Source organism: Fusarium pseudograminearum, chromosome 2 (assembly GCF_000303195.2).
Source record: "Fusarium pseudograminearum CS3096 chromosome 2, whole genome shotgun sequence".
Taxonomy (NCBI): domain Eukaryota; kingdom Fungi; phylum Ascomycota; class Sordariomycetes; order Hypocreales; family Nectriaceae; genus Fusarium; species Fusarium pseudograminearum.
In genome coordinates, this window is record NC_031952.1 from 4,691,041 (window position 1) to 4,703,314 (window position 12,274).

Consider the following 12,274-nt stretch of genomic DNA (forward strand, 5'->3'; position numbering starts at 1 on the left):
GAACTGACCTCACATGTTACAAAATCGCAGACGACAATTAGGAGCTGGTAAAGGTACAGAATTTATTAAATAGATTCAGTTTTGAACTACGATATTTTAATTATCCTTGTTACACTCAGTGCAGTAATCCAAGTGAATCTTGCACGAGTTGGACAGATAAATGTTACCACATCGACCAACGCTATCTCGGTTATCCTCGCGGCTATGAGAATATTAGTAATTTGTTCACGCTGAATCGTTTTGGGGTCAACTTACATTTTCTTGATGTCACTACCCTTCATGCCAATGCCGTAGTCATCGCAGGAGAACTGGACAATGCAGCTCGCCTTACCGAAAGTCAAAGCCTTCAGAATACTGCCCATCTGAGCATAACGGCCAGTGTATTTGTCGTAGACGGTGTCATCCTCGAACTGGTCCAAAGCACTGTTACAAGCACCGGACAAAGCGTTGCGGACATTCTTATCGATGCTGGTGCAGATGTCGGAACCGTCTCCATTGGTATTGGTCGCGGTAGGAACGGGTGTAGAGACGGTTGAAGCCTCTCCAAGACCAATGGTGTTGGTAACAGGATGGCCCATGATCTTCCACTCGCGCAGATAGTATGACTCCCAGACCAGGACAGTACCCGCATTGGTCATGGTGTAGGGCTCGTTGAAGACGGTGGGTGTCGGGGCGGGAGGGGGAGTGGTGTATAGACTGGCAGGGAACTCAGTGTAGGCGTCGCAAGCGTTCGAGACCAGAGGAGCGGTGGCGACCATCTGTTTACCATCGCTGGTGGTCTCGCACTGGCAGTAAGGAGTAGCGACTCTGGGGCCTCCATGGGGAACACAAGGGTAGTAAGTACGGTGCGCAGATGTGGTGGTAGTAGGCACCTCCGTGCTTGAGGCAATGGAGGTGATCGTGTCTGAGGAAGTACCGTCGGAAGTAGTGCCAGAAGACTCTTGCGAGGACTCGGTGTTGCGAGTCATCGTGATGAGAGTGCTAGGGACAGATGTGGTCATATCGGTAGTAGCGTCGGTGGTAGTTGTCTCCTCAGTCTTGGCCTCACTGGTAGTCTCAGTTGACTCTCTGGTAGAGGTAGCCTCGGCGGTTGTCTCGGTACCAGTCGACACACCATAGTCAGCCCAGTACTCGTCCATCACCTCCTGGAATCTCTGAGCGGTATCATCAGAAACATCACCATCAAAGTCATCGGGGATGTCAACATCGGCCTCATCAATCTGTACTTCCACGCCTTCTTCATACTCTGCAGAGGCAGTCGTTGTAGCAGTGGCCTGAGTTCCAGTGGCACAGCTGGCGATAGTAGGACAGTCCCCGAACTCAGTGTGGGTGAGAGTGCCGTCAGTGGTGTAGTAAGAGATGGTTCGCGTGCAGTCCTCAATCTCAACGGCCGAGCATCCCTCAGTAGAAGTGGTAGTTGCTTCAGTGGACTTGGCGGTTGTCTGGGCCGTTGTCTCGGAGGGCTCAGCAGTTGACTTCTCCTCTTCCTCCTTTGTCGACTTCTTATCATCCTCATCCTTGTCATCTCCATCCCCTTCGCCATTGCCGCCGCCGCCGCCGCCACCGCCACCGACGGGGCCAGGGATAGAGCCAGGAGGACCAGGAATGATGCCAGCAGGGAGGTTGCCAGAAGGCTTCCAGAACCAGCCGCCAGGGAAAATGACAATAGCAGCACCGCCATCATCAGTAGTGGTAGTAGTACCAGTGAAGTCGGAGAAGTCCTTGTCCTGCTCGGGAACATAGGTCACAACAGCGCCGTTGGTACCAGTGACGATACCATCCTCAGTGGGTGTGGGATCAGGGTTGGCTGTGGTTTTCTCAGGCTCATCGGGAGCAGAAGTCTGACCAGGCTGGTTCTGGGTAGGGCCCTCGTTCTTGTCCTCTGTCGGCTTAGGGTCAGGTACGCCCTGAGTGGTTTCAGCAGTATCCTTTGACTGGGTAGTCTGCTCGGGAGACTCCTCCTGACTGGTGTGCTCAGGAGCCTCCTGCTGGGTTGTAGACTCGACAGGAATCTCGCTCGCCTCTGTGGAAGGCTCTTGGGGCTTGATCTCAGTCGTAGGCTCGACGGCTTGGCCAGTAGTCTCGACAGTGTTCTCTGGGGTAGGAACAGAGGCGGTGGCTTCCGCAGCGTCAGTCGACCCAGAGGAAATCACAGGCTCAGCATTGATCTGGGTTGTAGGCTCAATAATATCTGTCGACTCCGTAGAGAGCACGGGTGGCTGGATGTCTGTGGTACCCTCAATCACTGGCAATGACTGGTCAGTCGTGGTATCTGGTACGGGACCAGTCTGTGCAGGTTGGGTAGGAGCTTCGATAGGACCAGTAGTGGTATCGGCCACATCCACAGGACCTGTGGCAGTGTCGATTGGGTTGCTAATGCCAGTAGCAGTGTCAGGCTGCTGGGATTGTGTCTCCATGGGAGGGATAATAGCATCGGTCTGAGTCTCAGTAGATGGTTGCTGGTGGACACTCTCTGTTGCAGACTCAAAAGGTGAAGTAGTTTGCTCTGTATGAGGAGCAACAGGAATACTGGTCTCAGCATCGTCTACAGAGCTGGTCCCAATCTCCACATGAGCTTCTGAAGTAGCTTCCAATGGAGGAGCTTCCAGGAAAGGCCTAGAGGATGTTTTTGGGAGAGCCAACTCAGTTGAGGGAGCAGGATCGACAACGGGAAGACCAGCATCAGTGGGAGTTTCGGTGCCAGTGGTTGTGTCATATGTGGATGTGGTGAATTCTTGCGCAGACACACCAGACAGGCCTGTTGCCAAGCATAGCGCGAGAACGCGCAGCTTCCACGGTTGTTGCATTGTTGGAACGAGTGTATGAAGAATGAATGAAAGACTGGACGACTATACTAGTGAGATAACGAATGTGTACCAGTATAGTCCGGGGACGAATAAAGGAATGCCTGAATGAATGAATGAGTGTCCGTAGTGCGGATGGGAAATACGCTCGTGATGGAGGCGAGACAGTGCCTTTTTCATGAAATGAATGTGGTCTTCAGTCTCGAGGATCTGAGCCCCAAACTGATCTACAAAACATGGCTACGTTTCGAGACATGATCCTTGTGGAGGTTAATCTCTTTGGTCAGCTTACTCAAGATATGAAACGCTGCCGGTCCTAATATTCAACCTTGTTTGCGGGACACAGACCCATATATACAACGTGCATTCGAATCCTACAATAAGAGAGCCCAGTTTATCAATGCATGCAGGTGATATCGTGCTGGGAATTACCATCTATCATGTCGCACTCGTCTTGCATCTAATCAAATCCTTCGGCGGATATGTCCGTCGTTGTGTCTGCGGTAATATTGTCGACGCAGCGGCAGACGGGACATCAGTAACACACCAACAACAAAAAAAGACTATCATTAGCAACAGACTGATTAACAGATGAGATACATGGAATTGAAGCTGGTGACTATCTTCGATTGATGTTCTTTATTTGGTATTAAGCTCCTATGTACAATTGCCGAAGGTTTATCGGTGTTTCCAACTGCCTTGTGAGGCGCGGCATTGATCGGCGATAAGCGAGATTAGTGAAGGAGCTGCGGGACAACCGGTCCATCCGTTTACTCTCCGTCTCGAGACGACAGCGGATGCAGTCTTTACCGATTGCAATTGACAGGATTCTATGGGTTCCATGACATGACAGCTTTTCCATTGGTCTATTTTCGAATTCATCCCATCAAAACACACACAATTGCAGCCTTAGCTAATGGGGGGTTGCATTGTAATTAAAGGGATGGTGGAGGCTCAGCTCATCACAATTTACTACACTAGAGTAAGCCGAGTAAGCCTCGAAGGATCAGATTAAGGACCAGGGCTAAGAAAACTATGCTTGAGTACGCACCTCACTATAAACTGGATGGTGAATGTGAAAATCAAGATACATACATCATGTGTCCCGTTCGTTCATTGCAGTCTGGTCTGTTTCTTTACGCAGTCATTCGCTCCTTTATCCGCGTCTAAGCTAAACTTTAGCTTAGTCTTACACTCTTTTACCTAAATCATCGACAATCTTTAGTGTTTTTAGTCAATCTTTTATCACGATGCGTTTTTCATCCCTTTGGCTGGTTGCTCTTTCCAGCTCCGTCTTGGCTCTTCCCGACGCGTCCCTTGAGCCCTGGGACATTCACAGCAGCTGCGACCCTCACAAGGATATCATCAAGTCTGCTTTGACACAATCCATTGAGATGGCTGATGCAGCCAAGTCATCTCTCGAATTCGTCCTCAACAAATTGCCCGACTTTGATACAGACAAGGACAACCACATCAAATGGCAGCGAATCGCAACTCATATTCGAATGGCCTTTGGTTACAAGATTCCCTCAAACCCTGGTCCCGCTGATCGCCGGTACACCGAGGCTCTTCGAGGTAAGTCATGTATGCTCCATGCTACACTGCTTTGTTGACACGAGATCAGATATCTATGCCAGCGCCGTAAGTGTTCTTCCAAGTGACAAGAACAGCCCTGAACACGGCTACAACCCGACCCTGGCCGCACGCCCGGGCGCAAAGCCTGTGATCGCGTGCGGCGATGATGTCTTCCAGTGGTATGGACCCGACGATGAACCTGAACCGGGAGTGGGCAAGGTCAAGGATCAGCCCCAGTTCCAGGACAGGGTAAAACAGGGCAACCCGTATCTAGGTGCTTTGTATTTCCAAGGTCGATGGCAGTTCCAACGTACGCAAAAGAGCTCGTTGGGTGTCTGTTTCGGAAACCGACAAGCCCTCATATCCGCGCACGATGACGTGATCATTATTTGCAGTGCTATGACTTCTGATAGCATGAAAAACCGAGCATCTCCCAGAGATTTCAAGTCTTCGGTTACTTCTGGTACAAAACTCCAAAGCGGCCTTGTGTCGTTCCACACTCAACTTTGGCATGAGCTTTGTCATTGGTTTGGTGGTGTCGTCAGTCCTACTCAGCTCGAGCACAACATCAAGGATCAGCCAGCCGTCAACAAAGACGGTCAGGTTCTTTACAAGGGAGCTAACGGGATGGCGGCCTTCGACTCCCCTCCTAGCCCGGCCTATCTTGCTTCGAAAGGGCTAAGGAAGCAGGGTGCCTGTAAGTATTGTCTGGTCCAAGAAGCCATTTTCAATGATACTAATGGGTGATTCACAGACGGTCTTGAGGCCATGATGGAGCTGGCATTGACACACAAGAAAGTCTCAGACCAATCTGGCCCAGAAAAGGCTACCAAGAACGCTGATTCACTGATGATCTTTTCTCTAATGATGTAAGTTTTTTTTTTTTTTGCCGTGATTCACTTCATATGCTTTTATCTAACAGTGATTCAGGTACAACGATCAGTGGGACTGGACGGTATACGGAAAGGCTCGTGATTTGGCACGTCTTACACAGAAGCTTGAGGAAGCTAATAAGAAGAAAACGGGACAAAACCCGTAAACTCTTCTTGTTGTAGGATATGGCTATCTAGTAGCAGGAGGGGTCTACCTCTTAGTGCAAGGGAACATAATAAACAATGTGAAGAGTATTATCTAAATACATGACTTGAGCTAGTGGGTGGCAGAATAGTTGACCTCTGCTAACCCTTAGAGTATAAAAATAAGTAGTCTAAGAAGCCTGGTCTAACCATTATAAGCTGGCCTATCAATTTTGTCACTTATACTGCAAGCGGCCAATCCTTCTGATACCCTGAGGTTAAGTTGCCAATTTCGCCCGTTATGCTTCTGGCACGTTGGAACTGACAGGTTATAACCTTACGTAATATTACGCACGTGCCCTTGGGATGATCACTGACTAAATAACAATTGGATGCTGTTCTCTTTCTTTCATCAACGTTCGTAACAATATTGTCCAGACATGGCACCCACCAGCCCTGTATACAATAGCCCACCCTCTCCCTTTCCGGACTCGCCTGGTTACAGCGTTACATCACCAGGTTCACCAGGTAAATTTATTCTATCAAGAAAAAGAATCAGTACAGCCACTAAACAGTTCTCAGCCTTGCCAACGGTCGAATCTCCAACAAGAAGCCCTGCTACTCCGCCGCTTGCTGATTGGAGGGATCATGTAGACGAGATACCTCGCCTCCCTTCTCCGCGACCTCGCGACCTAACCCCATATGGATTTCGAGACAGCGACACACATGATCAGCAAAGGCATGTTCCTACCTTGCCACAGAATTCCCCTTGGTTCAAGGTCCCTCCTAATCTTAGGCGCGATATCCTGCGGCTGGCGTTTGGAGATCGACGCCTCCACATGGGCTTGAAGATTGATGGCGCTTTATCACCTACTTGGCATAGCTTCGGTATGGTTTGCCATCGGGTCTCTCCAGAGGACGAGGGACCAATGACACGCGGTAGTCTCAAAGAAGGTCCCTGGGTTGATGACTGCGTTGCTTCACGCCAGAAAACTGAGCCTATCGGGATCATGGGATGGCTTTTATCCTGCCGTCACAAGTGAGTAAATAGGTAATTTATGTGGCTTGATTTACTAACCAGACACTGTAGTTATGTCGAAACAATTGATATTCTCTATTCAATGAACACAATCTTGATCTACGACGAGCCGTTACTGACTCGTCTTACTCAATTGGTGTTGCCTCATCGTCTAGCCCATATCACGTCTCTCGAGATCAGATGGCCATTCAAGACTGTCGATCATCTCAACACAGCTTTCCATCACTTATCAGCATCGCGTTTTCCAAATCTCAAGCGTCTTTACATGTCGCTTGAGTACGATGTTTATATTGAGCCAAGTATCGCTCCCAGTGCAATCACCGCCATCTTGAACGAGTTTGTCAGAAACAGGTCTGATCTCGTCGAGTGTGCGTTTGCATTACCTTTCCAGACATTTGAGTCCATTGCCCGCCACCTCATTACATCAGATTCCCGTTGCGGACGAATAACCTATAGCGAAATTTGGTGTTCTTTGGATGGCAGCCTGCATGCTGTGAGGCTGCCATATGTCGATAGCTATCCGAAGCCACCGTTTCAGTTGGGACCAAATCCAGGGAGGGGATACTGGCTTTTAGAAGGCACTGCTGCGCCCCTGACATGGAGATGGAGATCAAACAGTCACGGCTGGTCTGGTATTTTTGCAGGATGGTATGACCCGGACGAGGATACGGAGATTTAGAGACGTTTGACTAGGCTACGTTGAGAGTAAAAGAGTTCAACTGCTGTCCTCGAATTGGTCAATCATGAGAGTCAACTGGCTTATCTTTGGTCCATGTGAACGCTCGCTTACATGGCTCAAACAGCCTAGCTAATAATTATAAGCACTGTTCCTGTCAAAGCGCTATGCCGCCCGCTGCCACGGACAATAAAGAACATGGCCTGAGCATCTAGAAGTATGCAATCTCCACCAAACAGATGAGAATCTCGGTACCATTAAAGTATCGAGATTCTCGCGCTGGTCGATCTTCACCTGTCGCAGATCCCCTGACGGAACCTGACCAATGGTGACAGTTGATAGTTGTCGTCAGGCCTGTCAGCCACCAAACTGAGTTTGCTTGGCGTTCTCGCATGCCTGGAATTTACACGGATATTGCGCTTTGACTTTGTCAGGAGATGGATGACATACCTGCTTGGTTTGGTGATCAGCGGGTGTTCTCAACCTTGAACAAATCCAGTTCTGGAAGCAGTAATCATCTGTTAAAAGATCAACTTGATAGTGGCAATTAAAGAACTGCCGAACAACAGCTTCGTCCTCGTCCGCGTGGACATCCCATCAACCGGGTCTATCTCATCATCTCCCCGCGAAAAGCACTGACGATAAGACTCGACTGCCCTAACTCAAGGTAGCATCAACCCCTTTTTAGCGCCTTCAAGGCCGCATCATAGGCGTTTTTAGCGTCTCGTCTACTCACTCGGACAAGGAGAGTTTCACTTGAGTCATTGCCATCTCGCTCTGCTGACTGGCCAATGTAAGACATTACCAGTCCTTGTCTTTTTGTCTTATTCCCATCCCTTCTTCCTTTTTTCTTTAAACTTTGTTCCATACCTTACCTTGATCGTCTTTTATTCTTCTACTCCTTCTTCTCTCTTCCCCTTCCCTTCGCCCGTGGAGTCCAAAAACTCCCCTCCCATCGTCATCAATCATGCACGATGGACTATAGACCGCCTCTCATCGCCTCAATATCCATCACTTTGCCACTTGCAGCGATTGTCCTCGTACTTCGACTTTTTGCGCGATGGTCGACAAGGGCCGGATATGGGATTGACGATTGCTTGGCGGTTGTGGCTTTTGTACGTCCGTCAGTGCTTTGTTCGTCGCGCGCCTTGGCTGACAATTAATTTCCCGGTCACACAGATTGGAGCTCTTGGATACTCGATAGACAACATTGTTTGTAGGCGCGCGCCTTTTCTTTTTTCTCAGCATTGCCAATAGTTAACCCTCTCTTGCAGGGCTTATAGGCTTTGGACTCGGTGTACCACTCAATGATGGCCCAGCGCACCTCACCCACGACCAACGACTCGAACGATCATATCTTCTTACTTGGATCAGTAGTCTGATGTACACGACAGCTATCGCCAGCGCAAAATTCGCCGTTTTAACATTTTACTGGCGTCTATTCAAATACTCGCATACACGAATTGCCATCCAGGTTGTTTTAATTCTCTGCGGGCTGTGGACTCTGGTTCGCCTATTTCTCTTGACCATGCAATGCCAGCCCACGGCCGCCTATTGGGACCTTGATCGTAGAGAAACCCATTGCCATGTCAAAAGTTCCATCTACTTCTTCTCCACCGGTTTGACACATGCAGTTCTCGATGTTATTATCCTGATTCTTCCCGTTGTCGAGGTGTCAAGAATGCGTCTTCCTCTCGGCCAGAAACTTGCCGTAATGGCCATGTTTGGCTTTGGTTCTCTGTTTGTCTCTCTCAATGTTGTTTCGTTGATCTAGCTAACGAATAAACAGTGTTTGCGTTTTGACCATACTCGTGATACACCATGCTTTCATGTTAAATAATGATACGAAGGACATGACACTGTCGATGGCATACCATGGCTCTCTAAGTGCCGCCGAGGTCAACCTGAGTAATATCACGAGTATGTTCTTTCTAACCTTAGCTCGGGATTCAAATTAATCATCATTTCAGTTTCCCTACCAATGTTACGGCCTGCCTTCCGCGCAATCATTCCCTCGTCGTTTCTCTCCTCTCACAGGAGCAAACGCGCCGTCATAGACTCAGTGCTGGCTCCCGAGTATGGCATGAAGAAGGGCAGCAATGTGACGGAAACCTCACATCACGAAGGCACAAGCTCGATTTGCGAATTTGCGATGCACACTGATATACCGTCTGGCTACGATCTTGAAGCATCACACGCAGGATGGAGTTATGGGACAGAAATAACAATTTTCAGCCCTTGGAGGAATCATACACCGCCACCAACAATAAACGAGGGTTTGGACGGTATTCAGATATCAGAGGAAACCACGGTTCACGTTGAAAGACTCGGTGAACCCGGGGCTGATATGCCCGACTTGGATGAGATTGAGAGTCCAAAATAAATTAATAAACTAATACAAATCGCTTACGATTCTGCGACTAATGATTGTATATTGAGATAATTAAGTTATAGCTTTGAGGGGACTGAGGATGACTCGCAGCCACAGTCTCTACCCGTCGCCTCTACCTTTGTTGTCTCGATTAGAGTACTCTTGTTGACGCTTTGCTCACTAGGAGGCACGTCTAATGCAGGGTTCTTAGTGAAGAAGTTAACCGGCTTAAGATGCACCTTGAGAATCTCCACCGGCATGACAGGAAAGTCCTCAATGCGAGGGATATGGTTGATGCCAAACTGCACCCACAACACAATATCAGACTCAGGTGTAAGCGTCTCGTTTCTTTCCGCCCAGGTCCTGACGCCGGTACCTCCGCGCGACTGGTTCGTGTACCATCCTCCAGCGTATAACTCGCGATCCCGATGCGTGGTAACATAAATATTATGGTCACCGAACTCGGCGCGCTTGTGAATGAAGCTGTCCTCGTCGCCCATGAGCTTCTGGAATGGCGGGGCCTGGATCTTGTACCCTACTGGCTTTCCATTGATGGGGTTGAGGGAGTTGGGGTTTGTGATTTTGAAGACGCGACTGAGATCGTAGTCAATGTCGAGGCCAGCCGTTTTGTCGACTGTCTTTTCAACGACCTCGTAGCCGCATCCGTGGGGATTCTTTTCTGGGTGGCGTGGGATCTTGTGGGCTTCGCTGTAGGTCAATTGGTTTGTGTGACCATCGATCATAGGGTCAACTCGCAGGGAGAAAATGTGTTGGTGAACACCTGCAAGAACTCCAGGGTGTACGACTGTACCATATGGCACTCCCACCTTGTCTAGCTCATGATCAATTGGTTGAGTCGACAGGATACCAGTGGCTCGAACTTCGTATGTGACTTCTCCTGCCTGGTTGAAGATAAACATGAGGATGTACTCATAGTTAGACACAGTAATGATAGACTGCAGCACAAGCTCTCGGGAGCGAACCACTACAGCTCTCTCAGTTCTGTAGTTTGTGTGCTTCCATCCAATACCGGCGTCTTGCTCGTGGATGCAAATCACGTTCTCCATGGGGAGCGCATTTCCCTTGTCGTCGCAGATGACACCGCTGAGATACTGGATGCTGCCCAGACAGTCGCATCCCAACTTGAGATTGTTAGCAGTAGCGCCAGCACCAGCATCACCCAAGTCAAATGCTGTCTTTTTGTGGAAAGGGTGTCGTGGGTCACCGTATGGTACGCTCATGTCGGAGAGTGATAGTCGGTAGAATAACGGGCGGTTGTCGTACTTGACATTGTACAGCACCATTCCTTCGCGCTGATTGAATCCTATACACCAACATTAACATCATTAATGGACACGGCCCAATGATTGTCGCAACATACCAACAAAGAAATTCCACTTCTGCCATGAAACAATGTTTCCAGTTTCTCCGACAGGTGTCACAGAGAAGCTAGGTCCCTCAGGCTGATTGACATGGAGCGGCTTCAGATCCTTGCGCAATTCCTGAGTCTCGGGGATATACTCATTCGCAGGCTTTGGCTGATAAGGAGCCAATGGTTTGGGAGTGTTATCAGTACCAGTTGGCAGTACATCAATGCGAACCACTTTGTAGTTAACGCATTCAACGACAGGCGAGACAGGAAGAGGGAAGGCGTAGTGGTTTGAGTCAGCTTCGTCAGAATTGGCTGGATCACGCATGTAGAGGAAGACCTGGTACATGCGAGCGTCATCGTCGATACCATCAGATCCGTAGATCCAGGGATCAGCGCAGACAACTGTGCCCTCGGGAAGCTTGAGCTTTGCCAACTCGGCCAGTACCTTCGGATCCTCAAGCGCAATCTTCTCAACCTGCTGCACTTCATCGTAGACAGCGTTGCTGTGAACATTCTGGCCGAGCTTCACATTACTCTCAATTCTGCCTGTCGTCAAGTTGACGATAGCTTCGTGGAATATGTCCTGTCATAGCGTCAGTATTGATCGTTGGAAAGGTAGGAGGTACTTCGATGTTCTTACTGTCTTGCGAACATAGTACGCGACAAAGACTCGTCGCTCAAGCGGCGAAGGGGACTGGCTGTTGTCTAACGCTTGCAGGTATGGCGCAAGCTTTTCCTTTGGTGGCTCGCTGAGCGTTATAACCTTAAATGATAGCGAGACAGACTCTGGCCAGACGCTCTCGATCAGGCGGGCAGTCGATTGGATCTCGTCACCCGTTAGTGGGCACAGTGGATGAGGAACTGAAGCCATGGCTGTTGGGGTATGATCAAGATGACTGTTGTTGAAATGAAGAAAAGCAATGGTGTGCTGTTTTTCCTATTTATCTCCACCACTGGCTCTCATATCTCACTGATTTTGAGTGCCCGAAACTTGCGTGAATCACAGTCAGCACCATCTTCTCGAAAAATCACCACATTAGGAAATAATTTTGCAATTTTTTGTAGAGCGGCTAACGGATATGCATAAGCCGGAGAAGTGCCGCGTTGTCAACCTTATGACTCGCTGATGGGGAGACTCTGATTGGAAGAGATCGTCTCGTAGGGTTCCGCTGTGTGGTTGGCAATGTTCTTATCGCATGCAAGCGGTCTTAATCCCTGTCGATGGAGATGAGGGGAAAGAAAGTGCGGAAGTGCAAAGACACTACGATTTGATAAACTATCGGCGTATCTACGTCAGGGTGGGTGCTGATTTACCCTCGGCATCGTCGGAAGCTTGACAGGTTGAACAACTATGTTTCCTGATGGATCGTGGGCTAAAGTATAGCCATAGACAATTGAGCAACAAATTAATTACGTGCTAT

The 12,274-nt window shown here is 49.1% G+C and overlaps 5 protein-coding genes across 5 annotated transcripts, besides 2 other annotated features; 3 read left to right on the forward strand and 2 right to left on the reverse strand.

Annotated features, from left to right (window-relative positions):
• Window positions 1-96: 96 nt before the first annotated feature.
• FPSE_08462 (uncharacterized protein) lies at window positions 97-2,807 on the reverse strand (the record flags this gene model as incomplete). The annotated part of the gene is made up of 2 exons (XM_009261580.1): window positions 97-202; window positions 256-2,807. The coding sequence occupies 2 exons, from the start codon at window positions 2,805-2,807 to the stop codon at window positions 97-99; spliced, it is 2,658 nt and encodes an 885-aa protein (XP_009259855.1).
• Window positions 1,545-1,572: a microsatellite.
• Window positions 2,808-2,812: 5 nt separating the features above from the next.
• Window positions 2,813-2,927: a microsatellite.
• Window positions 2,928-4,054: 1,127 nt separating this feature from the next.
• Window positions 4,055-5,418, forward strand: FPSE_08461 (uncharacterized protein; the record flags this gene model as incomplete). Its single annotated transcript, XM_009261579.1, has 4 exons — window positions 4,055-4,379; window positions 4,429-5,076; window positions 5,134-5,248; window positions 5,310-5,418. 4 exons carry the CDS (start codon window positions 4,055-4,057, stop codon window positions 5,416-5,418), a joined length of 1,197 nt encoding a protein of 398 aa, XP_009259854.1.
• A 417-nt stretch (window positions 5,419-5,835) lies between these two features.
• Window positions 5,836-7,113, forward strand: FPSE_08460 (uncharacterized protein; the record flags this gene model as incomplete). The annotated part of the gene is made up of 3 exons (XM_009261578.1): window positions 5,836-5,923; window positions 5,978-6,434; window positions 6,486-7,113. The coding sequence occupies 3 exons, from the start codon at window positions 5,836-5,838 to the stop codon at window positions 7,111-7,113; spliced, it is 1,173 nt and encodes a 390-aa protein (XP_009259853.1).
• Window positions 7,114-8,084: 971 nt separating this feature from the next.
• Window positions 8,085-9,493, forward strand: FPSE_08459 (uncharacterized protein; the record flags this gene model as incomplete). The annotated part of the gene is made up of 5 exons (XM_009261577.1): window positions 8,085-8,225; window positions 8,290-8,326; window positions 8,385-8,850; window positions 8,900-9,030; window positions 9,081-9,493. The coding sequence occupies 5 exons, from the start codon at window positions 8,085-8,087 to the stop codon at window positions 9,491-9,493; spliced, it is 1,188 nt and encodes a 395-aa protein (XP_009259852.1).
• Window positions 9,494-9,558: 65 nt separating this feature from the next.
• Window positions 9,559-11,724, reverse strand: FPSE_08458 (uncharacterized protein; the record flags this gene model as incomplete). Its single annotated transcript, XM_009261576.1, has 3 exons — window positions 9,559-10,805; window positions 10,863-11,436; window positions 11,494-11,724. 3 exons carry the CDS (start codon window positions 11,722-11,724, stop codon window positions 9,559-9,561), a joined length of 2,052 nt encoding a protein of 683 aa, XP_009259851.1.
• Between the last annotated feature and the right edge of the window lie 550 nt (window positions 11,725-12,274).